This window comes from Triturus cristatus, chromosome 3_1, assembly GCF_964204655.1.
Source record: "Triturus cristatus chromosome 3_1, aTriCri1.1, whole genome shotgun sequence".
Taxonomy (NCBI): domain Eukaryota; kingdom Metazoa; phylum Chordata; class Amphibia; order Caudata; family Salamandridae; genus Triturus; species Triturus cristatus.
Genome location: NC_140583.1, coordinates 279,267,825 through 279,291,583, shown reverse-complemented (window position 1 = coordinate 279,291,583; position 23,759 = coordinate 279,267,825). Strand labels below are relative to the sequence as shown.

Here is a 23,759-nt window from a genome sequence, read left to right as displayed (position 1 = left end):
ATTGGGTTAGAATCAGTACATGCCTATTACGAAAGGCTCTTGCAAGCCTTTAAACAGTACAGTGGATTGGATAATGATCATGGAGGGACCCAGAATGTGTCAACCCACACGGGACAGGGGAGAGGAATATATCCCAAGACAGGAGTGGACATTGGTACTCTAGAGAGGACCACCGCTTGTCATTATGGTCACCAAATCCAGCTTTGGAAGCGTGAGTGTCGAGCAAATCCAGCAAATCAGTTCTAGGATGAGGAGATAGTGCAAGTACTTGATGTTTTAAATACTGTGACAAGACCCAGATCTGTTAGTGGGGGTTAGGGAGGGTCCAAATCAGCAAACACAGGTACCACAACCTCTGAGAATTTCACAGGGTAACCGAGCCTACCATCAGATGCCCTTCATCGAAACTCTAGACAAGTTTGATCCAGACCCGCAACAATGATGGTGCCTGAGGGGGGAGTCTTGGAGGTAGAACAGAGGGGACCGTATGTGGAGGCTGTATTTGGAGGCCGATTTAGACTGTCATCCCATTACATTCTTGATTGATACTGGTGCTACCCGTTCTACTGTGAGGTCTGTAGTAGTCCCAAACCTACCCCTCTCTGGACAATCGATCCAACTCATAGGAGTCGCTAATAGTAGAATGATGAATCCATTGACTGATGAGATACCTGTGAGAATAGGAACCTTTCAGGATCAACACCAGATTGTGGTGTGCGATTGGAGTTCAGTCTGTTTGTTAGGACGTGACCTTTTTGTACCATCTATTGCACGCCCAAATGTGTAGAATTGCAGACTAATGATGATGACATTGCATTCAAACTGGCGAACCAGAATCTCTGTGCTGAGATTTTCTTCACCTAACGGTGGATGACCAGCCATATGACTTGAGAGATGCTGTCCCCCCGTGATGTGGGACTTCACTGGAGAAGAGATAGGACTGATTTGAGGAGTTGAGCCAGTTAAGATACAAGTAAAGCCCAAAGCTGAATTTCCAAGAACACAGCAGTACAACCTGAACCTGGAAACAGTGGCAGGAATTACACCTGTGATCGAGTCCATGATTGAGCAGGGCATTTTAAAGGAGATCATAGGGAGTCTGCTCAATTTACGATAATGGGGCGGCAGAAGCAGAGTGGCAAGTATCGCATTGTTCAGGACCTGAGGAAGGTCAAAGCGATTGTGATCCCATGTTGTCCTGTGGTACAGAATCCATCTGTGATCCTATTTCAAATCCCTTGCAAAGCAGAATGGTTTACTGTGATTGATTTGTGGCAAGCATTCTTTTCGATACCCTTGCATGAGGAAGCCAATTCTTATTTGCTTTCAGGCTGGAGAACCATGTGTTAACATGGTGCCATATCCTACAAGGGTATACTCAGAGCCCATCTATCTTTAATCAGATCTTGAAGAAGAACCTTGAGAGTTTAGTACTGCTGCAGAATTCAGTAATCATGCAATACATGAATGACCTCCTGATTGCTTCAGAGACTGAGGAAGCTTGTAGGGTTGCTCTGTTAAACCAGCTGGCAGAAAATGGACACAAGGTGGCTCCGAGCAAACTTCAGTACTGTTTGCCTGACATCCAGTATTGGGGTAATCGCATTGAGTAAAGGCAAGAGAAAGGTGTTACCAAATCGTATTAAGGCGATCATGAAAATGAGTGCACCTACCACACAAAAGGAAGTCTGGATGTTCTTGGGAATGGTTGGTTACTGTCGACTATGGATTCCCAACTTTTTATTGAAGGCTAAGCCTTTACAGAGATTGACGCACAAAGAGATTCGGTACCAGGGGATAACAATGGCTTGGTTGCCTTCTTTGTTTTTTTTTAGATATCTTTTTATGAAACATAAGCATTAACCTTCGTCAAAGTAGCATACAGTTACATGGTATCAATTGATAAGGCTCGTACATTTAGATATCATAGATAGCTGAGCCACATATCAAGCACGAGAATGGGCTTCAAGGAGACAAAGGTTCATCCTCCGAGGGGATCACGGGGGCAGCACATTAATCGCCCCGGTAGGTATTCCACTTACACCTTACAGAGGACCACTTCTTAGGACAGCCTCTAGCGGCCGTCTTCTCCCTGAACATACACCAATCTAAGTTCTTTTTACAGGCGTCCAGAGTCGGTGCTGTTCCCGCCCCCCACATTTGCGCTACATCACGTTTTGCTACCATTGCACCCAGAGTAGCCCGGAGCCTCTCCATACCAGTCAAATCAGTAGGTTCCCAAACATTAAGGAGACACCTTTTAACCTCCAGGCGTATGTCTTAGTGCAGTACTTCCCGCATTACCTTGTGTAACCCCCCCAGTTCGCCTGGATCTGTTCACACTCCCAAAGTATGTGTAGGAAAGTGCCCACTTGACCACAGTGCCTTCTACATTCTCCCCCCTCCCCATGTGAACCAGCTGGGGCCCAGTGACATATGATCTATGCAGTCTTTTAAGTTGAACCAGACATTGCCGAGTGGAAATCGCCACCTCTCGAGGAGAGGCCACCACCTCTCACCACTGCTCATCATCTAGCTCAAGGCTGTCTCTTTCCCAACTCTCACGCAGTCATTCAAGGGGGTTAAGGGTATTATTAATCAATTTTTTGTAAGTTAACAAAATAGCTTCTTTGGGAGGTACCCATTGAGTAACCTGTCGCCTAGCGGTGAAGACTCAGGAGGAGAGGAGCCCTTCTGCAGGGTCATTACAAGAGCATGACGGATATGCAGATAACGGAAAAACTCTGAGTCGGAGCGCTCGTATTGATGTTGGAGAGTGTCAAACTTGATCATCTCACCTTTCACCTTTCACCCAGAGGTCTCGTATCCGGGAGATGCAGATAAGGTACCATTTGTCAAATCCCTTTGAGGAACGCAGGTTGCCCAGTTGTTCCGAGTCCCACAAGGGAGTTGCCAACGTGAGCTTCCGTTCTCAACCTAAACTTTTATTAGCTACATGCCAGACCTGGACAAAGAGTTTGGTCGGACCAATTAAGGGGAATTTCCTGGGGTCCGAATACAGGGCCCTGTAATAGTCCCCACCAGGCAGCAGCCATCCATGGTATATCCTGGATCCTCTGGTCTTCGGTAGGTGCCCTGATTAATGGCGGCAAGGTGGTAAGCCCAATAGGATATCCTAATGTCAGGAAGACTTATGCCACTATCATACCAATTTAGGACCAATTTATTGAGGGCTATCTGGGGCTTCCCATCCCATAGCAACTCCCTCTGCAAGCCTTCAATGTCTCTGAAGTATCTTGCAGGGACCAGGGGATAATTTTGCAGGGCGTATAAGAAACGGGGCAAGGACATCATTTTGAATAGAGCTGCTCTGCCCAGCAATGAGAGTGGGAGTGTCTTCCAACTGGCGATATCTCGCCTTAGCCTCTGCAAGGGGGGAGCAGGTTTCTCTCATAGTGGAGGTTAGAGTCTGCGGTGACAAAGATCCCAAGGTAACGAAAGCCATCCCTCACCGTTTGCATTGGGCAATCCCTGGGTAGAGCCGAAGAATCGCCTCCTAGGATATATATGAGAGACTTACTCCAGTTAATCGAGTAGTAGGAGTATTTGCCAAAGTCGTGAAGATGTCTAGCACACATCTTTTGGGGGAGCTTGGTTGCCTTCTTAGCATTGAGAGTAAGCCTATGTCACGCTCCAGCTATGCCTCATTAGAACAAAGCGTTTTCGCTATTTTTGCTGTGCAGTCTGTACTCACCCAGAAACATCGAGGTGTTCCTAGACCAGTAGCCTACTTCTCAGCTACATTAGACCCTGTGCTTCAGCGTTGCCCAGATGTCTCCGATCCGATTCATGCAACTGGTGTCAGCATTGAAAGATGTGAAAGTATTGTGATGGGTCATCCTCTTGCTGTCCATATTCCACACTCAGTCGAGCTCCGGATGACGAGAACCAAAACACAACACTTGACCAATAACCGGCTCACATGTTCTGTGCAAGTTTTACTGGCCTCAGAGAATGTACCTTGAAAATATGTTCTATGCTAAATCCTGCTACTTTGATGCCTATTCCAAATGTTGAAGGGGAAGATTGCGAGGACCAGGACTGTCTGGATGTGACTGAACTTTGTACCAAACCAAGACCTGGCCTTGTTGATGAACCTCTGCTGAATCAGACTAAGTTTGTTGATGGTTTATGCTTAAGAGACAATGAGGGTTATTTGAGAGTAGTGTTTGCTATCTGTACCAAGCTGCTTGTTTACAGGAAGTACACTCTGCACAAGTAGCTGAAATAATTGCTATGACACGTGCATGTCTGGTTTCTGATCAAATTCGAGTCATCATCTATACCGATAGCCAGTACGGATTTGGTGTGGTTCATGATTTTGAACAGCTATGGTCCCAGAATGAGTTATTAACATCATCAGGATCTCCTATCACAAATGGGGAATATGTGAGACAACTGTTGGAAGCCTTACAGCAGCCGCAGGAAGTGGCTGTGGTAAAATGTGCTGCCCATGAAAACGGGGAAGATTTTGTTTCTATGGGCAATAGGTATGCAGATGAAGTTGCATGCTTTTGTGCTGCACATGCTTGCATTTTCAATGGGGATTATTCAGGAAAGAGCACAGCGAGAACCAAGCTCAGCATGATGATAGCTATTGTGGACACTTGGGATGAGTTCCATCGTCTGCAGGGAGAAGTGTCAGACCAAGAAGAAGCTTGTTGTATCAAAGCAGGTTGTGAGAAGAGAGATTATGGCATTTGGGTTTCAACAGAAGGTAGAGCACTGTTGCCGGATTGTTTACTGAGCCCTATGGCCAGGCAGATTCATGGAGTAGTTCACATTGGGAGAGAATCCATGGTGCAAGTGTTCAGACAAACATGGTTTAACCCGAGGTTTAGTGTGCTTGCTGAAGCAGAGTGCCACAGGTGTATTACATGTCAACAGATGAATGCTGGAAAGAAAACTGTTGTTGCCTTGAGTCACATTGGGAAGTCAGGGGGTCCTTTCAACAGAATCAAGCTTGACCTCATTGAGATGCCTAGGTGCAATGAGCTGAGGTACATCTTGGTTGTGGTGTGTGCCTTTTCACAAAGAGTAGAGGCATAACCAACTAGAAGGTGCTATAGTCTCACAGTAGCCAAGCTGTTACTTAGAGAGCGGATTCAACGTTTTGTATTTCCAACTTCATCGGAATCGGATAGAGGAACACATTTCCACAATGAGATCATGATGCTGTTGTGTACTGCCTTGCAAGTTGATCAGAGATTGCACTGTAGCTACAGACCGGAGGCGTCCGGTATGGCGCAGCAGATCAATGGCACTCTCCGGATGAGAATGGCGAAAGTGTGCTTGTCAACATCTCTGAGTTGGCCTGATGCTTTGCCTTTGGTGCCGATGAGCTTGCGGAGCATCCCAGGTATGATAATAGGACTCTCGCCACATGAGATATTGATGGGGAGAGTGATGCGCTCACCAGCAGTGCTATCCGCAGCGTTCATAAACATCACTGAGGATTTGACCCCTGACTATTGCAAAGGACTGGCTGACGTAGTCCGTTCTTTGTCTCACCGCGTTTAAACTGTGACTGCACCGACTCTAAAGGACCTCTGTCATGACCTGTGTCCTGGTGACTGGATTTTGATCCGGAAACATGTGAGGAAGAACTGTCTTGATGCCCTTTGGCGAGGTCCGTACCAGGTGATTTTGGTGACAAACACAGCTGTGAAGTGCGGAGGCTTGCCAAACAGGATTCATGTCTCTCATACCCACTGAGTTTCAGGATCCTCGGAAGAAACAACTCCTCGCCCTGAAGAAAATCCAGCCGTGGTTGCAAGGCCACTGGAAAAAGCAAGCCAAGCTGTGGGGGTTCATGACAAGGCCGGTTACCCACCACTTTGAGCTGAGGGAAGTAACGCTACACAAGGCCCAGTTACTGACTCTGAGGGAGACGGTGACGTTGCAAGTGGTACAGAGTTAGACTCAGCTGAAGAGACTGGTGTGGAAAGTGGTTGAGTGCAAAGGAGGAGACCAGAAGTCCCAAGAGAACCGTGGCCTGTGAGACAGAAGAGGCAGAACTTGAGACTTGCACCTGAAAGAGACCTTGCTCCTGTACCGGAGACGTCTGAATCAGAACTGAGTGACACATAGCAAGCACATCGGAGTTTGAGAAGGTCAAGGAGAGTAAGAGTACCGTGCCAGAGATACACTGCCCCGGCGTGGACTTATCTGATTACAGATGCCCCGAACAGTAAGGTCCGGAGGCTGAGATCCGGATGGGTGAGGCACAGAGCATCAGTACTGATAATTGAGATTGAACTGTTGGTCCCTGGAGTAGAAGCTAATGGAGTTTTGACATTGACTGTACCAGATCCTCTGAGACGGAATGGCTTGTGAAGCCTGATTTTGCAAGACCTTTCATTTCTGACTTTTGGGTATAAGCCACCAGCTCAGTCGTTTGCAACTTTTCGTATTGAACTTTTACAGAGTGTCATTAAGGAAATTGGCTCTGGTCTCATAAGGGATGTAAACTAAACTGTGAATTGTATATAAAAGTTTTTCAAAAAGAATATAACCTAGGCCTGAGTAGAATAAGAACAAATTTAGGGACCTTTCCGTAGTAGAAGAAAGAGGGCTAGGGAAATATTTTCACAGTTGTTGCACAATTATTTTCACACTTCAAACTGTCTCCACGACTTCAAGGAACTGTGTATGGACTTTGTTGTCCAGCAGTGTGAGGCAGAGAAAGAGACTTTGCATTGATCCTCTTGCTGTAGCAACATGAACTTATCTGAAGATGGAGTCTGGAAAATAGAACTGTAGAGCAAAGTGTGTAATAGTAACACTTATAGTAGGAGTGATCGTAGATATTGCGGTAGTCATTATCATGTCAGTTAAAGCTCACACGAAGCAGGAGCTCATGGGATGGGAGTACAAGGGACATCCACACCTACCACTTCTAGCACAAAAGAGGGTACATTAGGAGCTGATAGTGCTAGGATTGATCAAACTAGATGCTTGTTGCATGTAGATTTTTCTAAAGGTGATTATATTTTGAATGCCTATGTTTAGCTATTGTATGAGTATGTGAATACAATGGATGTGAGAGATTGTTATATGTGTATGCAGTTACCAGCGTCAATTGAGGAGGGTATCAGATACTTCCCCTTGCCTCTGACATATGGTATCACTTGTAGTTTATTGCTTAGCATGTTTTATGATAAAGGTCATTCTTAGTATTACTTCCCAAATTATGATGTGGTGCTTTCAGAGGTTCCAGCTTACAAGCACCTGAGCAAGTATGATTATTACAAACAAGAGGAGAAAATAGCCAGGTACTTCATAACTATTGTTACATTAGATACAGCTTATGCACATAGACATAATTTGACATGTGTGCTGACTGACATAGAAAAGAAGTTTGCAGATCAGGTAGAAGATAAATATAGGCAGTTAAGCAGTTAAGTAGTTAATAGGGAAGGAAAATTTGAGTGGACCAAAGAAGAGTTAGTACATAAGGCTACGGTAAGTGATGGTCCAATAACTTTAGATTTAGAGCAGCGAGGAAAGCTCTGCAACAGACAGGTACAGACATATTATGATAAAATCTTTGTGGGACAGAGTGTGTGTGATCACATTTTTAAAATTTAAGCCACCGCAAAGAAGTTCTTACAGGATACGGTTCAAGTGGTGCAGAATGTGTACTTTGTATGTGGGAGAAATGCCTATGTTTGATTGCCACTGAATTGGTATGGCACGTGTTATGTGGCTGTTGCGTTTCTCAAGATAACCACATTGAGGATTTGGGACCTTTGGAGGGAAAACCGTCCCATAGAGAGAAGTGTGGTAAAAGTGTAGGAGAGAATGTTGGAGATGTGTTTGGAGCAATGATACCAAGTTTGGGAGTGGTTTTGAATTACAAAGATTAGAGGGTTATCAACTAATGTGGATAAGTTGTCAGCAAATACAGCTCAGTCTTAGCTACTCGTGGATGGAGAGATGGCCTCGTTAAGAGCTATGGTGATGCAAACCCGTCTTGCTTTATATGTGTTGTTAGCAAAAAAAGGCAGAGTTTGTAAAATGCAACGGTTCAATAGTGTTGTACTTGTATCCTGGACCACAGTAATGATCTGAGGAAGTATATAAGTAGGGCTCCCGGTTTTCCGATTAAACTGATTTTTACATATAAATACAGACGGAAAACAAGTTTTCCTTTGTCTGTATTTATATGTAAAAACGGGAAAATACTAGCACATTTTGCGGCGCTGCCCTGCTCCAGCAGAGAGTTGCAAAACAGGTATGGCGATTAAGTATCGTCTCTAGTGTTATCAGTATTTATGGGGTGAGAAAAAGCCATTGAAGAAACAACAAGGCCTCATTAAGAAGTGAATGGCCTTTTAAAGACCAGTGAAGTACTCGGGTGTTTTTAACAAAGAAAGTTATCAATTAGTATGTCGCATCCAGTTCCTGTGTGGGAAGAGTCAGTGTGGAGCAGAGCAGAGTCAGAGATCTGAGCCGCCGAAGCCCCCAAAGGCCAAAAGCCTTCGGAAAATTGCTGAGTTCATCGGGCTCGGGCTGTTTGTAAAATTATCAGCATGAACTAGGGCACATCATGTGCATGTTACCATAACAACTTTCGTGCAGTCCAAATAAATAAAGCATTAACAAACGCCCACTAACTGTATTTTTGTCAATGCCTTCAATACAATGTATATAAGGGGAGAGTAGTGAAATAATATAGATTTCAATGTTAGAAAAGGCTCAGTCCTAAACTATGATGCTCAATAGCGTGACTTATTTCAAATCACAGCAGGATTATATTTTAATGGTAACGGGCCTTTCCATTCACTGTATATTTAAGAATGTATTAATGTGAACAATGAATTGGGGCTTGCTCCAGTCGGGCCTGGTGCTAGATCCCACCTCCCATCGCCCTTCTGGTGTGATACAGCATCAATCACGCTTTTAACAATTTAACTTGACACGTCTATTTAGACTTAAATCGGGGAGAAAGTAAAATCAGCCCCGTTCGCACCTCTCATAGACTGATTGCCTTTCGTGACCGGCTAGCTTCCTTCTGTCCAATGGGGGAATTTTTTTGCTTAGGTTTTCGGTGCACCACCAAACCCCCAGCTCTGGAAGGCAGTGTAGAGCCGTCACCGCGTGAACTCGGCCTGCTCCCCTCCCCTTCTGCTCCAATTTCTGCACTGTGGGCCTTGCAATGATATTAGCTTTTCCCAATTCAAAAATGATAACATGCAGTTTAGAAAGCAGTGCTAGGCACAGACAGACATGCTTTTTCAGGCAACATATTACTCGTGTCTAGTGCATCATTTGAATTGAGTTGCTTGCAGGTGTTTATAGCGGGGCACAATTGGGTTGTAGCTGAAGGCAGTGCGAGTTTCTCTCAGTGGGGCAGTATGGTGTTCAGTGTGGGAGAGGATGTGGAACTCTGTGCCGATGCAGAAACTGCAAGGCTCTGAGACAAATGGCTTTTGATAGCACTTTTAGGCGTATTTGGGACATTCTGCGAATGGCAAAGTTTTCAGATGAATGTATTGTGTTGACCAATAACAAACGAGTGCATGTGTGCATTGTCAATTTACATAAATGTGTAAAAATACTAGCTGCAGCGTCGTCTTTTACTTGTAGGAAAAATAAATGTGGATAAATACAGATAATACGCCCAAAAAACTAAATATGGATAAATACAGACGGAAATGGCAAAGAAATAAATACCATAAAACCGGGAGCCCTATATATAAGTGGTATCACTGAGATACACCCTGAGATACATGACTTGGCTGCAGAGAGAGTTTGGGATAAAGTTGGTATAGAATTTGGAAAGTTTGGAAGTAGGTTTTCAGATCTTGGAAAGGGATTTCTTGGTTACATCTTGAAGCCAATCATAATAGTTGTCATTTGTGTCATCCTTTTGCTGGGAGCGATAAGAGCTTCTAAGTGGCATAGATCAAGACAGGTTGAGAATGCGCTTTGACAGCGAGAGAGGATAATGGAGAGACTGCAGGACAGTCACTATGAAAATCTCAAGAACCTAGAAACGTTTACTCAAGAAAGACTGCCTATAACTTCTGTTTCGGTCGGTTCTTTCTTCAGGGAGAAAAAAATGATTGTGAGGAGTCTAGTCATCAGAGGGGGGGACTGATAGAGCTCAATTTTGCTCTTTCATTTGTAGGGGTGCATCATAATCATGAGTAGTTCGCCCGCACATATAATCCTTTGTCATGTTAACATTTGGTTATTAGATTATGTATTGTACTACCATGCAGAGTGAAGTGTTAAGCTTTTTTTTCCATGCAAGACGAAGAATTAACGTTGTAGTTATTCGTGTTTAGATGAAGTCTCAACGTGTAAAGGTGCATTCCTAACTAATGAACTTTTTATTAATATTAATGTGTTTCTGTAACAAGTTGAATTTAATGATTTATACATGCGTGTGCTTCCTAAAGGTTATGTACTATTTTTATGCTGACCAAACTCGGTAGGTCTAAAGGTGTATTTCTCTCTGTTGGATTTCATGTTAAGGGTTGCTATTAGTATTCATGTGCATGTGGAATTTGTCTTTCTCATGTTTCTGTTGCAGGTGGAGAAATTCATCCATGTTAGTTAGAATAACGCTTTAGTTTTAGGATCTAGGTTTCGGGAGGAGATGATATATTTGAACAAGCTATACTGATAATGTGGGACGGTGTTTTTTCTCACCTGAGAAGGCCTGGGAATCAATGTCATCGAGCAAGAGCCGTAAAGCACCGCTGCTGCATGGAAAGTTACCCATGAGGAGGTATCTAGCTGGATGGGGTGATCTCGTGATTTGATGGGGGAGGGGGGTGACCTACGATTTCTGTTTTATGGTTAGGGACAGAGTCCGGGAACTACTGCTGTGCCTTGAGAGGAGAGAGAATCTTAGAACGAGCTCTGTAGCTTTATGCTACTGGACCCATTCAATGTGAGTGCACTTCTTAGGAAGCCTTCCCGTGCTGACACCTTTTCTGGAACTTGCCTGAGTAATGCTAAGTAGGGATGTGACGGTAGTCTATGGACAGACTAATGCTTTCGCTTAGGAACCACTCATCAAGGTGGCTATTGATGTTGGTGCAGTTATATTCTGCGTTCTGATTTTAGAATTGGTCGTCCTGTGCATGTTGCACCGTCTAAATTTCACTCCTAGATTTGGCTTTGTATTAGTGCCTTGTACTTTTACACCCTCGTCTTGAGGAGTTTATATGTCCAACTTTTCTTGGCTTTGTAATAAACTTACTAAACGTTGGATCCGGAGTCTGCGTTTCTTTAGTAACATGGGCAATATTAATGGTAATGTATAATTGGCCAATTATTTTCCCTCCCCTCCATACTTTCAAGCAGGCAACAGACAGCCATCGATCAGGGGTTCCAGAGTAAGTCTAGAACGTGAAACCCGTTTCCTTCACCACCTTATCTTCAGAAAACTAGTCAAGAATTGGCTCTTCCCCAGATAAGCACCATAAGCAAATAGAAATCTACTACATATCTCTCTGTATTTAAGCATTATTTGTACTATAGATTTGTACCGATATGTGTATTGCTTTTGCTTTATATAAACGTGTACAAAAGTTATGTTTTAAAAAATATATATCTACACATATAGATATTAATTAGTTCTGCAAAACAAATGTACGTATTACTGATAGTTACATAATTCTATGTTGTTAACATGTATATAAGTGACTGTATAAATAAGTAAATCTTTTATCATAACTATTTATCTACAATTGCTTCACTATTGAATTACAACAAACTTTTATATATATATATATATATATATATATATATATATATACAAATTAATCAAATTAATTTTAAATACTTCTATCCTTGAAAGCTAGAGTTTATTTAATGCATCTTTAATCTACATATACTTACTTCCTTTATGCATCTATATACCTCCCATATACTTATGGGACTATATATTTACTTTTCTTTGAATTTAGCATATCCAATGCACTGTCCTATTTCTCACCCTATACCTCTCTCAATATATCGTCTACCTCAACTGTGACTCATATCAAACCTCTTTCTACTACTCTTTCCAATGCACTACCCTATTTCTCACCCTATAGCTCTATCAATATATTCTCTACCTCTGTTCTCTCATTCATCCCAAATCCTATACCACTACTATGATCCCCAATTTAACCCTATATAAACTCTTCCCTTCTCTACCCCTCCTTCCATTATCGCATACCTCTTACTATTCCAATCCCCCTAAACAAGCCTGTCTAAACCCTTCCCTCTGACTCTTCTCCCTCCACCCCCCTTATACTCATCCCAAGCCTCCTACTGCTATAACCTCCAAAACACATCAAAACAAAAGTCTAAATCCTTCCCTCTTCTATCCCTTCACTATCCTTTTCAATCCAAATAACTAACTAACATATCCACCACTCAAATTACTTTCACATTTCACTATACTAATTCACCACTAATCCTTTATGGGTTCCGGAGTAGCGTGCTACTCGCTTAAAAAGAGCTTTAACACCTCATCAGGATTAACAAGCACTATATAAATGCAAACCTTTTTCCATCTTTTATCCCTCCACCATCCTTCTAAATCCAAATAACTGACAAAAATATTCACCAATCAAATTAATTTCCGTTTTCACTATACTAATTCATCACTAATCCTTTCTGGGTTCCGGAGTACCGTGCTACTCGCAGAAAAAGCACTTTGACGCCTTGTCAGCGATAGTAAGCGCTATATAAATGGAAATTCAATACAATACAATACTCCACTCCACACCACTCTACATCATGCCACTCTAGTCTACCCCACTCTACTCTACTTAACTCTACTCTATGCTAATCCACTATACGACACTACACCACTCTACTCTATGCCAACCCAACCCACTCCACTCTACTCTATGCCAGTCCACTCTTCTGTATGCCACTCCACTCTACGCCACTCCACTCTACGCCACTCCAAGCCCCTCTATGCCTCTCCAAGCCACTGTACTCCACTCTATGGCACTCCACACCACTCTACACCATGCCACGTCACTCCACCCTACTCTGCTGTACAGCATGGCTAAAAGACATTGGCAAAACCAGAAGCTCTTGTAAAGGCAAAACATATTGGCTTTGCAAATGCTCATTTGAGTTACAGCATTGAACAGGACGAGAGGTGATGAAGGCTATACAAGTATTTTTGAGGGATCATAGCTCAAAAAGCCCATAGATAGAAACTTTTGATTTGGTTCATTTGGTGGTATTTCAACTGGGGCGTGTATGTGTTGTTGGTTTCCCATTAAAATGAAAATACAGGTGACAAATGAGTAAGAGGTGCTTACTATGTAAACATAAAATAGGTTTTATGTACATTGAAACTAGGTTGCACAAAAGAACGCTACAATTCTCTACAAGTGTTTTTGAGCAATGATCCCTAGCTAAATAGTCCACAATCTCCAGCTTTTCCCCACCTATAAGGGGCTCATGTTCATAACTCAAACTCAAAAAAATGTTTAGTATTGCCTTGTCATTTTAATCTGTTTGCTTTATTTCCATTTTACACAATTTGGGCAGGGAATGAAAAATAATGACTGTCAAGACTTTCCCACTCTAGCGCCAAGTCACAGGAAAGGAAAAATTGGAGATGTTTTAAAACTATCCTTTCTCTCATTTTTTCTTTTCATGGAACATGCAGTCCCAGTGTTCAATGGACATATCTGTATAGTTTCCCATAAGAATTGTGCAACATTGGTTAATTGGAGACATTTCATAAATAGTTGTTTTATTCCTCTTTCTTCTGATGAAAACCACTTTTACTTGATTTCCCCACCACATTACCTTATGTGATAATTGTTGTTTTTTTCACCTTCTAAACGAGAACTCATTTATATCTCTTTCAAATCTCTTGCAGAGGCTCATATCAGTCTTAAAGACTGGGTAGCTCTACAGATTGTGGAAATCTGCTTAAGCCTCGGTACACATGTAATGGCTTGTTTATTACCCAGACATATGTCAGGTCCTCGAGATTAATAAATAAATAGATTCAGCCTAAATCTAATTATAAATTTAGATGTTCAATATCAATGCATTCCCTTGTAGCTGGAGACAAAATCTACCACACGATGATTGGTGGAATTTGGCCAGAACTCCATGTTAAAGAGTAACGCAGAGTAACCACAATTCAGCCAATTCCAAGAGCGGAACAAAACATTCCACCCACCCCTAGTAACACGGCTGTAGAGAACAGGGACTAACCAGGAACTTGAAAAAGCACTAGGGTCCAATGAGTGATGCCTACAGACACGAAGAGGTTCATGGATGGTCATGGAAGAAAGCATCGTGGTACAGTACCTTGCTGAGGAGAGTAGAGATAGGAATTCAGGAAGCCCCGGGACTGGGAAGGAAAGCAGTCATTCAGCTGGCTGTGGAGAATACAAAAGAACCCATTACTGTTGAGACAAGAGGGTGTGAAATAAGCACCACGCTCTTAGTCTACATTAGATTTAAGAAGAGATTATACTAACATCGCAATGACATTGGTAGCAATGTGAATGCATCATGGGAAGGTACACCAAAAGAGGAACGTGCACAAGGAGTAGAAATGAACATTTTATTAGTTGAGACATCTTAATTTTGTGCTACAGAAGCCATGTTCTACCTTCATTGAGGCCGAAACACTACTGTACAAATACACCTTGGTAACGTCTTGTGGCAGCTGTGCGATGTGAGTCAAAATACGACATAAGGTAAGCTTGGACAATAAAGGAAAACTTCCCTTGATTGTCAATTCCTGTATTTCATGACTCCTTGTTAGTGAAGCACCTTCAATGGAAGGCCGAAACACTACTGTACAAATACACCTTGGTAACGTCTTGTGGCAGCTGTGCGATGGGAGTCAAAATACGACATAAGGTAAGCTTGGACAATAAAGGAAAACTTCCCTTGATTGTCAATTCCTGTATTTCATGACTCCTTGTTAGTGAAGCAGCTTCAAGGGACGGGTGGTCAATATTGCTAAAATCTGTTGTAATCCGTGTGTTTTAAAATACTTTGAGCCCGTAACAAAAGTCAAAACTCGATAGCATAAAAAGGCTTTTGACATGGGCATTTGGGAGTTCATAATCATGGATATTTTTGGAAACCTTGGGGTAAATTGCATATTTTAAAGCAGAAGAAGCCAGTAACAGTGATCTCAATGGAACACAGTTCTTTGTTGTTAATTTTAGAATAAACTTGTCGCAAATAGTGAATTTCAAAGAACACTAAGGCAGTAACAATGGTCAAAACAGGAATGGCTTTCAAAAATTTAAGGCATTTGCTTGGGAATTTCGACCTATAAGAACATTTTACAGAAAATGTTGAGGCCAGTTCAGCATTTTCAAGCACAGCAGACGAGATCATATTCCTTAAAGAATGCAGCAGTGTCAAAAGTTGCAAACAAATTCACAGGTTCTTTAGGTCTCGGATTAAAAGAATCCAAAAGGACATTCAGAACAAACTGATCTAATCTGCCTGTCAAGCTTCCATGCGGTATTGGCCACTGAAAATTGAGCCTTTTCGGCAGGGTCACACTGACTTTTTTTTGCCTTTTTGATGAACTGTATTTTTGCTGGCTATAGATCTCTGTGGCCCTTGCCCATGCTAACCAGTGGTAAAGTGCTTAAGCTCCTCCTTTAACAAGGTAGAATCGGTATACCCCTGATTGGCATTTATAACTTACCTATAAGTACCTAGTATATGGTGCCAAGGGGCACACAGTACTGATATGTTAAATGTCACAAGTGACTGCAACACCCATTGTGACGCCCACTACCAGGCCCGGACTGGCGATGCCGGGCACCGGGCAATCCCCCGGTAGGCTGCCAGGGGTGGGGGCCGGTTTTTTGTCCGGGGGCCGGTTTTGTTGCTGGGATGGGCGGGGGGCCTATTTTTGTGCACTCAGTACTGTTCAGTAGTCACTTTACTCACTACTGTACTCTGCTGCATCTCACTCTCTCCTCGGCTCGCTCCGTGGCAGAAAAAAGCACAATTTAATCAATCTCTAGCAGTGCCATGATTTTCGGAGGTGGGTAGGGTGACGGGTCTCGCGTGCGCGCGTGATGCGCAGATGTCTCCCTCGCCGCGTCTGCGCGACCTGCTCTTAGGTTTCAGTTCACCCACCTTAGGGGGGTGGGGCGGGCGCCGTGGCTGTTGGTGGTGACACATGCGCACTGGGGCTCTCACAATTAAAAGTGCGCGTGACCCCCTGATTCCAGAACCCAGAGACTGAGACCGTGACAACGAGAGGCCCTCTCTCGCAGTTGCCACCCCTTAATTTAATTATTAATTATTTCTAGTTCTATCTCCCCCTGGCCCTGCCTGTCTCTGTGTCCCAGTGCCGCCCGCCGCCAGGTGAGTGGTGTTTGCATTTTTGCAAATTACATTTGTAATCCGATAATGCACAGCAGAAGGTGTGCAGTAGGAGCGTGGGGTCAATGGGTAGGACCGAAGTCTATGTAGGCAGGGAGCTGAATAAACATCGGCCATAAAACTGCTTGTTTCGCGCTGACCCGTTTAATAAGATGTTGTGTGTTTTCAACTAGATCAATATTCTTAGAAGCAGTTCCGTGTTACAGTTTGGAGAGGCATTATTCTAGTGCAGCACTTTTGAAGTCAGTACTAGTTTGTTACACTAGGCATTCTTGCCTTTTTTTGTTGTACAGGAATGCAGTTGTGTTGAGGACATTACCTCTTTTGGTACAGTATTACCTGTGGGCGTTACTTCGGCTGAAGTTCACTGTTTCAAGTTGAGCCAATTTTTGAAATTACAAAACGATTTTAAACATGTTTGGGCGGGAGACATACATATTTAGGGACTGCAAAAGAACAGTTCATCCTACTTAATTGATCTAAAAAATTATTGAAAAATATTAAATGATATGACCCGTGATACAGTTTGTAAATTTTAACGTTTCACTACATGTTTCCTAGAAATTACAAATATGGCCCAACTAAGAGACACAGAGTTCCATTTAATGTACCATTCAGTCCGATTACAGTAATGCCTCATTGTCTCCATTTCAAATGATCCATGGAACGTGGTGATTCGACTGTTGTGTGAGTACAAATAATTGATTTTCAATGGCACCTGCGACTCAAGACCGGGCTGGAGCGGGCCAGAAATTTCAAAAGCAAAAGGGGCCTAAGGAAGTAAGGGGCAAGGGGGCTACTACTAGGCACAGGCCCGGGTTCCGCAACGTAGTGGCACTGCACCGACTTTTGTTTGTTGCTGTTGCTTGCCTAATATGAATGTGAGCAGGGAGCGAGGTGGTGGCTGGCCTCAGGCCTGGCACTGCAGCCAGCACGGGTTTATGATTATCGCCTACTGCCTGACACGCGACGCTGCTCCCTGACACTAAAAGCCGCAGGACTGGGTGACTGTCCAGCGCTGATTGACAGTCTAGTTCACGGTGCGATGTGCGTCCCCTGTCTCATTCCTCTCCTTTCTTTTATTTGCTCCCCTGTGAAATGGATCCAAAAAAAAAAACACTTTTGCTGGAAATGTCGTATTTTTCTGTTATTTTATTTCCAAGGTGCAGCTTCGGGAATAAAAGGTTAAAATATGATAAAATAACTAAATAAAGTAAGACAGAGTGGTAGCAAGCTGGCCAGATTGATTTTATTAACACCCAAACACATTAGCGTCACTTTTACAGAGTTTGCCAGTGAAGCGCTATTTTTGTTTTCTTGTCTTTGTTTTTCCTGGGCTTGCACCTAGTGCACCAATCCTGGAGGTGCTGCAATGTGTGGATTGGAGAAAAGAAATGTGTACTGCGGCTCTGCGTCCAGGGATGTGGTCTTTTTTACCCTACTGCTTACATTTTGTAAGGATATAAGCAATGGACGTTAAAATGGGTCCATTCAGGGCCTTGTTGTCATGTCTTCAACTTTTCAGGCAAAAGCACTCACTGATTTCTGAATAGTGAGTGTAAAAGCGCTAAGCTAACCATGTTGTTCCTGCTTACATTTCACATGGTTTGCTAATTTTGCATTCCCTTTGAGTGTTTGCTTTTCCAGGATGTTGTTACTATTTTTTGTAGGCCACATATTGCTCTTGTCTAGTGCGTCATTTAAATTGAGCCACATCCAGGTGTTTATAGCCGGCAACAATTGGGTTGTAATTGAAGGTAGTGTGAGTTTTTCTCAGTGGGGCAGTATGGTTTTCAGTGGGGGAGAGGATGTGGCACTATGGCCAGAGCTGCTGAATTTGGAACTGGTGAACCAGGTTCAGCCTTAATAACCAGTCCATTAGACCACTCTCCTGAGTGAGCACAACCCATGCTAGACCTTAGAAGGCTTCGCAAGACCTTAGAAGCTCTGGTGTCTTAGCACCAGCAGGTGGATCCTAGCAGTGGCAAGTGTGGTTTAACCTTCAAGGCTTGTCCACCACAATCCATACTGAAGTTCACCTCCAGTCTTGCGGGCAGGCCTATGAAGCAGCACACCCTAGAACAGTGACTGTCATTGAGGTCACAGGACCCTTGAAGGGCCAGCTCTAGGGCAGTGCAACCGGTGTGACCGCACCGGGTGCTGACTTTGGGTGGAGGCAATATGTTTGCAAGTATATTAAGATTTTAAAAGCGCTTGCTGCCTCCTTCCTGGCCTCCAGCAATTTTCGGCATCAATAAAAATGGCATGATGAATCTGGTGTTGAATGTTCTTCCTAGAGAGAGATCTGCATATTGTTTAGTGGAAGTTTTGACTTATGGAAAGGTAGCTCAGAGTGTTAATGTGCCTGCTGCAAAGAACATGTACCATGCAGATCACAAAGTGCACATAATGTAAATAGGTCAGTGGGCTACTGCTTTTGTCAGAGAGATCCTATTGTTACTTGCAGTTAATAAGTTAAAATCCTAACATAGAACAGTGAGCTATTAATGCAAAGGGCACCACCAGTGCTAAGGCCGTCCCTGCCCTTGAGGGCAGTCTTCCTCACTGACCTGCCTGTGCCTGAGGCTGCGAGCAAGACTCCGGCTATGCTAGCAGGCTGCACCACTACCTACCAGGCCCGGTTCTAGAGGGTGGGCCAGGCCCACCAAACATGAGCCTCCTTAGCCCTCGCAGTCGCAGTGAATCTGCCACCGATGTACAACAACAATAAAAACTGTTAACTTGTGATTTACGATCCTGCTGCAGAGCAACCATTTGTTGGTTGGTAGTTCGTAAATGCAGATAAACTGAATTTTGTGGGAATAGCTCAGTGGGTTACTACCTCTGTCACAGATATCCTTGTGTTACTTGCAGTTCAGAAGTTAACATAAGACAGTGACCAATGAACTGTCATCAAAAAACTGCATACAAACTTTGCTTTTTTGTGTTGTGATGTAGTTAGAACTTCTCCATTCTTTCATTATTCTAATGTTACTAATAAGAGTTTGTTTGGGCAGTTATACATTTTTATCAGTAAAGCCAACCCTGACCACTGGAGTACTGTTTAAATCCTGACTTTGTGCTTCTCCGAGTCCCGACCAAACCCCCGTAAAATATACTGCCCACCAGAATGGATGAAGTGATCTCTACACCTTGTAATCCTCATTAGTTTATGTGACATTTCGCGTAAACTGATTTTGATTTATTGTCTCTGTATAATGTGAGCTGCTGTTATGTAAAGTACTGTGACACCTTACACTGATATGAGTAGTGCTATACAACGAATGGAATGGGTATGAGAGAGGGGCAATGGAGAGATAAGGGGCACTAGTGGAGGGTGGCAGTGAGGGAATACCAGAAAGAGGTCATGGGGTGGGGGGAGCTACGGAGAGATGAAGGGTGTGGGTGGCAGACAGTGAGGGAGGGTGGCAGTGAGGGAGTCAGAGGAGGAGGTCACGGGGTGGGGGGGGAACTACAGAGAGCTGAGGGGCACTAGTGGAGAGTGGGAGTGAGGGAAACCGAGGTGGAGGTCATGAGGTGGGGGAACTACAGGAGAGATGAGGGGTACTAATGGAGGGTGGCAGTGAGGGAAGCCAACGAGGATGTCATGGGGCAGGGGGAACTACAGAGCGATGAGGGGCAATAGTGGAGGGTGGCAGTGAGGGAATCTTATGAGGAGGTGGGTCACAGGCTGGAAGGGAACTACAGAGAGATGAGGGGCACTGGTGGGGGTGGCAGTGAGGGAATCCGAGGAGGAGGTCACGGGGTAGGGGGGGAACTACAGAGAGATGAGGGGCGCTAGTGAAGGGAGCAGTGAGGAAATCCGAGGAGGTGGTCACGGGATGGAGGGGAAACTACAGACAGATGAGGGGCGCTGGTGGAGGGAGCGGTGAGGGAATCTGAGTAGGTCATGGGGTGGGGGGCTACAGAGAAATGAGGGGCACTAGTGGAGGATGGAAGTGAGGGAATCTGAGGAGGAGGTCATGGGGTGGGGTGGCTACAGAGAAATGAGGGGCACTAGTGGAGGATGGCAGTGAGGGAATCCGATGAGGGGGTCATGGGGTGGGGGGAAACTACGGAGTGATGAGGGGTGCTGGTGAAGGATGGCAGTGAGGGAATCTGAGGAGGAGGTCATGGGGTGTGGGAGCTACGGAGAGATGAGGGGCACTGGTGGAGGGTGGTAGTTAGGGTGTCTGAGGAGGAGGCCATGAGGGGGAGTGGCTACGGAGAGATGCTTTATTTGAGCACTATTTACAAAACTCAGGATATAAAAATCATTTAATGTTTGCACATTGTCTTGTACACTTTTTACTCTGAACCGTTGCACAATAGTTTGAAGTTAAGTGCGTTTTTAAATGTCTTTATGCTATTTTATATGAAGAATAAATTGGTTATATTTAAATTCAAGTTTTGTGCTCGACATTTCATTTTTTAGTGTTCTCTGTAGGAATGTCTGTGTTTTATGACTGTGTATCTTGGTGCTCCTTAAGGTAATCATTTACTATGCTTTAAAAGTTAATACAATCCAATATGTAATGAAAAATGTGTTGAAAAATACTTTTTTTTTTTGGGCCTTTCTGTCTCCCAAATTTCTTGTGTGGGGGGGACAAGTTCAACCCCCCCAAACTCCCCCTAATAGTGGTTGCTCACTGCGCTTGCTCGCTACACACCATGTGGGGGCTGGTCTCACTTTTATTTCTCTCTGATTTACTACTCGTGCCTATTTTTGGTGCTCTCTGAAAGAATGTCTATGGGTACATATGACTGGGCGGGTAACCTGGTGCTCTTGAAGGTCATCATCTACTATTTACTGTGGTTTGAAAGTTGATACAATTGAATATGTAATGAAAAATGTGCTGTAAAATTCACCATTTTGGTCGGTTGTTTTCCAAAATTTTCTTGGGGGGAGAACCCCCCCAAACCCCCCTAGTAGCGGTCGGGCTCGCTCGCTGCGCTCGCTCGCTACGCGCTGGACGGAGGCTGCTCTGCCAAATTTTACGGGGGCTGGTCTGCCACATTTGGCCAGGGCTGATTTCAGTTCCCAGTCCGGCCCTGCCCACTACAGTGACCATATAAACATGACTGCATGACTACCAACAGCAGCCTGGCTGTGCAGGTTTGAACTGCAAATTCAACCTATCAAAAGAAGCCCTTCTGACAGGCTTAACACCGTACTTGTAAATATTTGTAAGTTACCCCTAAGTAAGCTTTAGATTCCTTTAAGGCAAAGTGCATGGTATTTAAAAGCAGGGCATGTAAAGTCTCTATGTAAAACGTGTCTTTACAGCAACAAGGCCCCAGAAGCCATTTTCATTATAGCAGAGTTAGCTGTTCCATAGGAAATCGTTGGGATGCAATATCAAGTATAACAAATGTTATCTCCGCCTAGGAAACACCTACAAATTACATTTTTGGACTTTTTGAAATATTTATGCCAATTCACGGATGAGGTCGAATTTCTGTTAAATATTTTGGAAGAGTCATCTTTGCTCTGCCTTTAGTCCCTGAAAGCAAAATCTGCATTTCATTCTCTTCCTTCTGTAGGCCAGTGATTGCATGTCAATAGATGTCAATGAGGTGGGAAATTGCTCCAAGAACATGGACAAAAGGCCTTGGGTGTTGGGAGGTGTTGTTGTACCTTTGGCAGGATGACCTATGGGCTGGGCCCAAGGACTTGACTACCTTTAAAGAGGAGTATCGTGTCACAAGCAGATTTAGCCAACATCAAGGCCTGCACCCTTCTCTTGTCTCTCCAGTCAGACCAGCCTCCATCATAGTGGGCCTCTTATTGACTTCACAGTTTTGGATCCTGCAGAAGTGTCAAGACTGGCTTGGCAGGTCAGCTTCAGTTTTTCATAGGACAATGGGAGCACACTTCAAATGAGGGAAACAGAATGTCAAAACAATTTGAGTGTATCCACTGTTTGGTTGCGTTGCTGAAAGCTCAGTTTTGTTGTACCAAACCTCTGCCTCTGAGTTTATTGGGGGTACAGGGACTGTATATAACTGGATTTTAGTGCAAGATGTGGCAGGACATTAGGATTGCCATAGTACACTCCCCATACTCACCCCAGTCCTTAAAGCCCAAGTTTAGTGTGGCCGAAGACTTTGGATATAATGGGTAGGGTTAGCTTTTGGAACTTTTACCCTATTGATAAGAGAGCTCCCCAGGCATCATTTCAACCCACTAGCTTGTGCCAGGCATAAATGTGCCATTCCCAGGCACCCACATTAGAACACATCTGGCCCTGTTGAATATCAGAAGATGACTTAACTTGCTGTCTGATACCTTAAAAGAGGTTAGAAGACTAGACCTTCTCTCCTTCTTGTAATGAAGACAAAGACGTGGACTCCAAGAGTCATAAGGCTGACCTCCTAAAGAGGTCTTTTCCTGCATCAGCCTAGCTGGCCAGTGGTGACCGTCCATGGACTGGACCCTCCTATTGACCTCTGCCTGACACCTCCCCAGAGTGCTAGGTGGCTTTTGAAGTGTACTCATGCGGTGGATTGGGAATTAAAAGGACTAAAGTCAGAAGGCAAAGTCTTTAACCAGGGCCAATCCTGTTTAGTGTATTTGACCCATGCTCCATCATGGTCAGTGTCAAATTGTGACTAGCTCCTGTTCTACCATGACCACTGACTATCATTGGAAATTTGTGCTTCTTGGTGCTTTTGACACCTAACATTATAGAAATTAAATTTCTGGTTACTCTTATTGGATTTTTGTTATTTTGGCGTCATTTTGTTCAGTACACTTTACTACATTCTTCTAACTTGTTTATGGATTCTTATTGTTTTGCATTTTAGCTTTATTACAGTTTTATCACTGAATAAATGCTTTACACATTGCCTCTAAGTTAAGCTCATCTGCTCCATGCGATAGCTACCAGGAGGATGAGCTCAAGTTTATTTTGTCAATTTAGTGGTTCACTCTGACAAGGATTGTGGTTATTTGAAGTAGGTGCTCAACCTCTCAACTAATTCCACAATTTCTTACAGCTATGTTCACGCCACTAACAAGTACTGCTAGCAATAATAGAGATCTAGAATTCCAGTTTGCAATCAACCCTTTCCAGCAGTCTTCATATAAGACTGCATCAACACTGTGGCAGTCTGGCATGGAGCATTTTAAGTTGCTGAATGCCACCCTCCAGAAAAGTATAGCCCAAAAGACCTGAAAGTATGACTCAATAATCCCGTTGTGGCAAATACTGACAGCTGACTCCAACAGCCCAGCCAACTAATGTCCCTTTCTCAACATCATGCAGGTCATGTAAGCTAAGGTCATGCAACAGCTTGTTAGGTCATGGAGTTGCAAAACATCCTTCATGACTTTGGTTAGGGTTTAGTGGTGGTAGAAGCACAAAAGCTCCTTTGGCTATTGT

At 43.7% G+C, this 23,759-nt stretch overlaps 1 protein-coding gene across 6 annotated transcripts in view; it reads right to left on the bottom strand.

Annotated features, from left to right (window-relative positions):
• Positions 1-23,759, bottom strand: part of STRA6 (signaling receptor and transporter of retinol STRA6) — a 311,887-nt gene that overhangs the window by 130,110 nt on the left and 158,018 nt on the right. For all 6 annotated transcript variants that reach the window (XM_085643894.1, XM_085643895.1, XM_085643890.1 and 3 more), the window contains one exon: positions 14,317-14,387. In XM_085643894.1, coding sequence (XP_085500020.1) covers positions 14,317-14,387 — 71 coding nt within the window. The remainder of the gene's footprint in view (positions 1-14,316; positions 14,388-23,759) is intronic.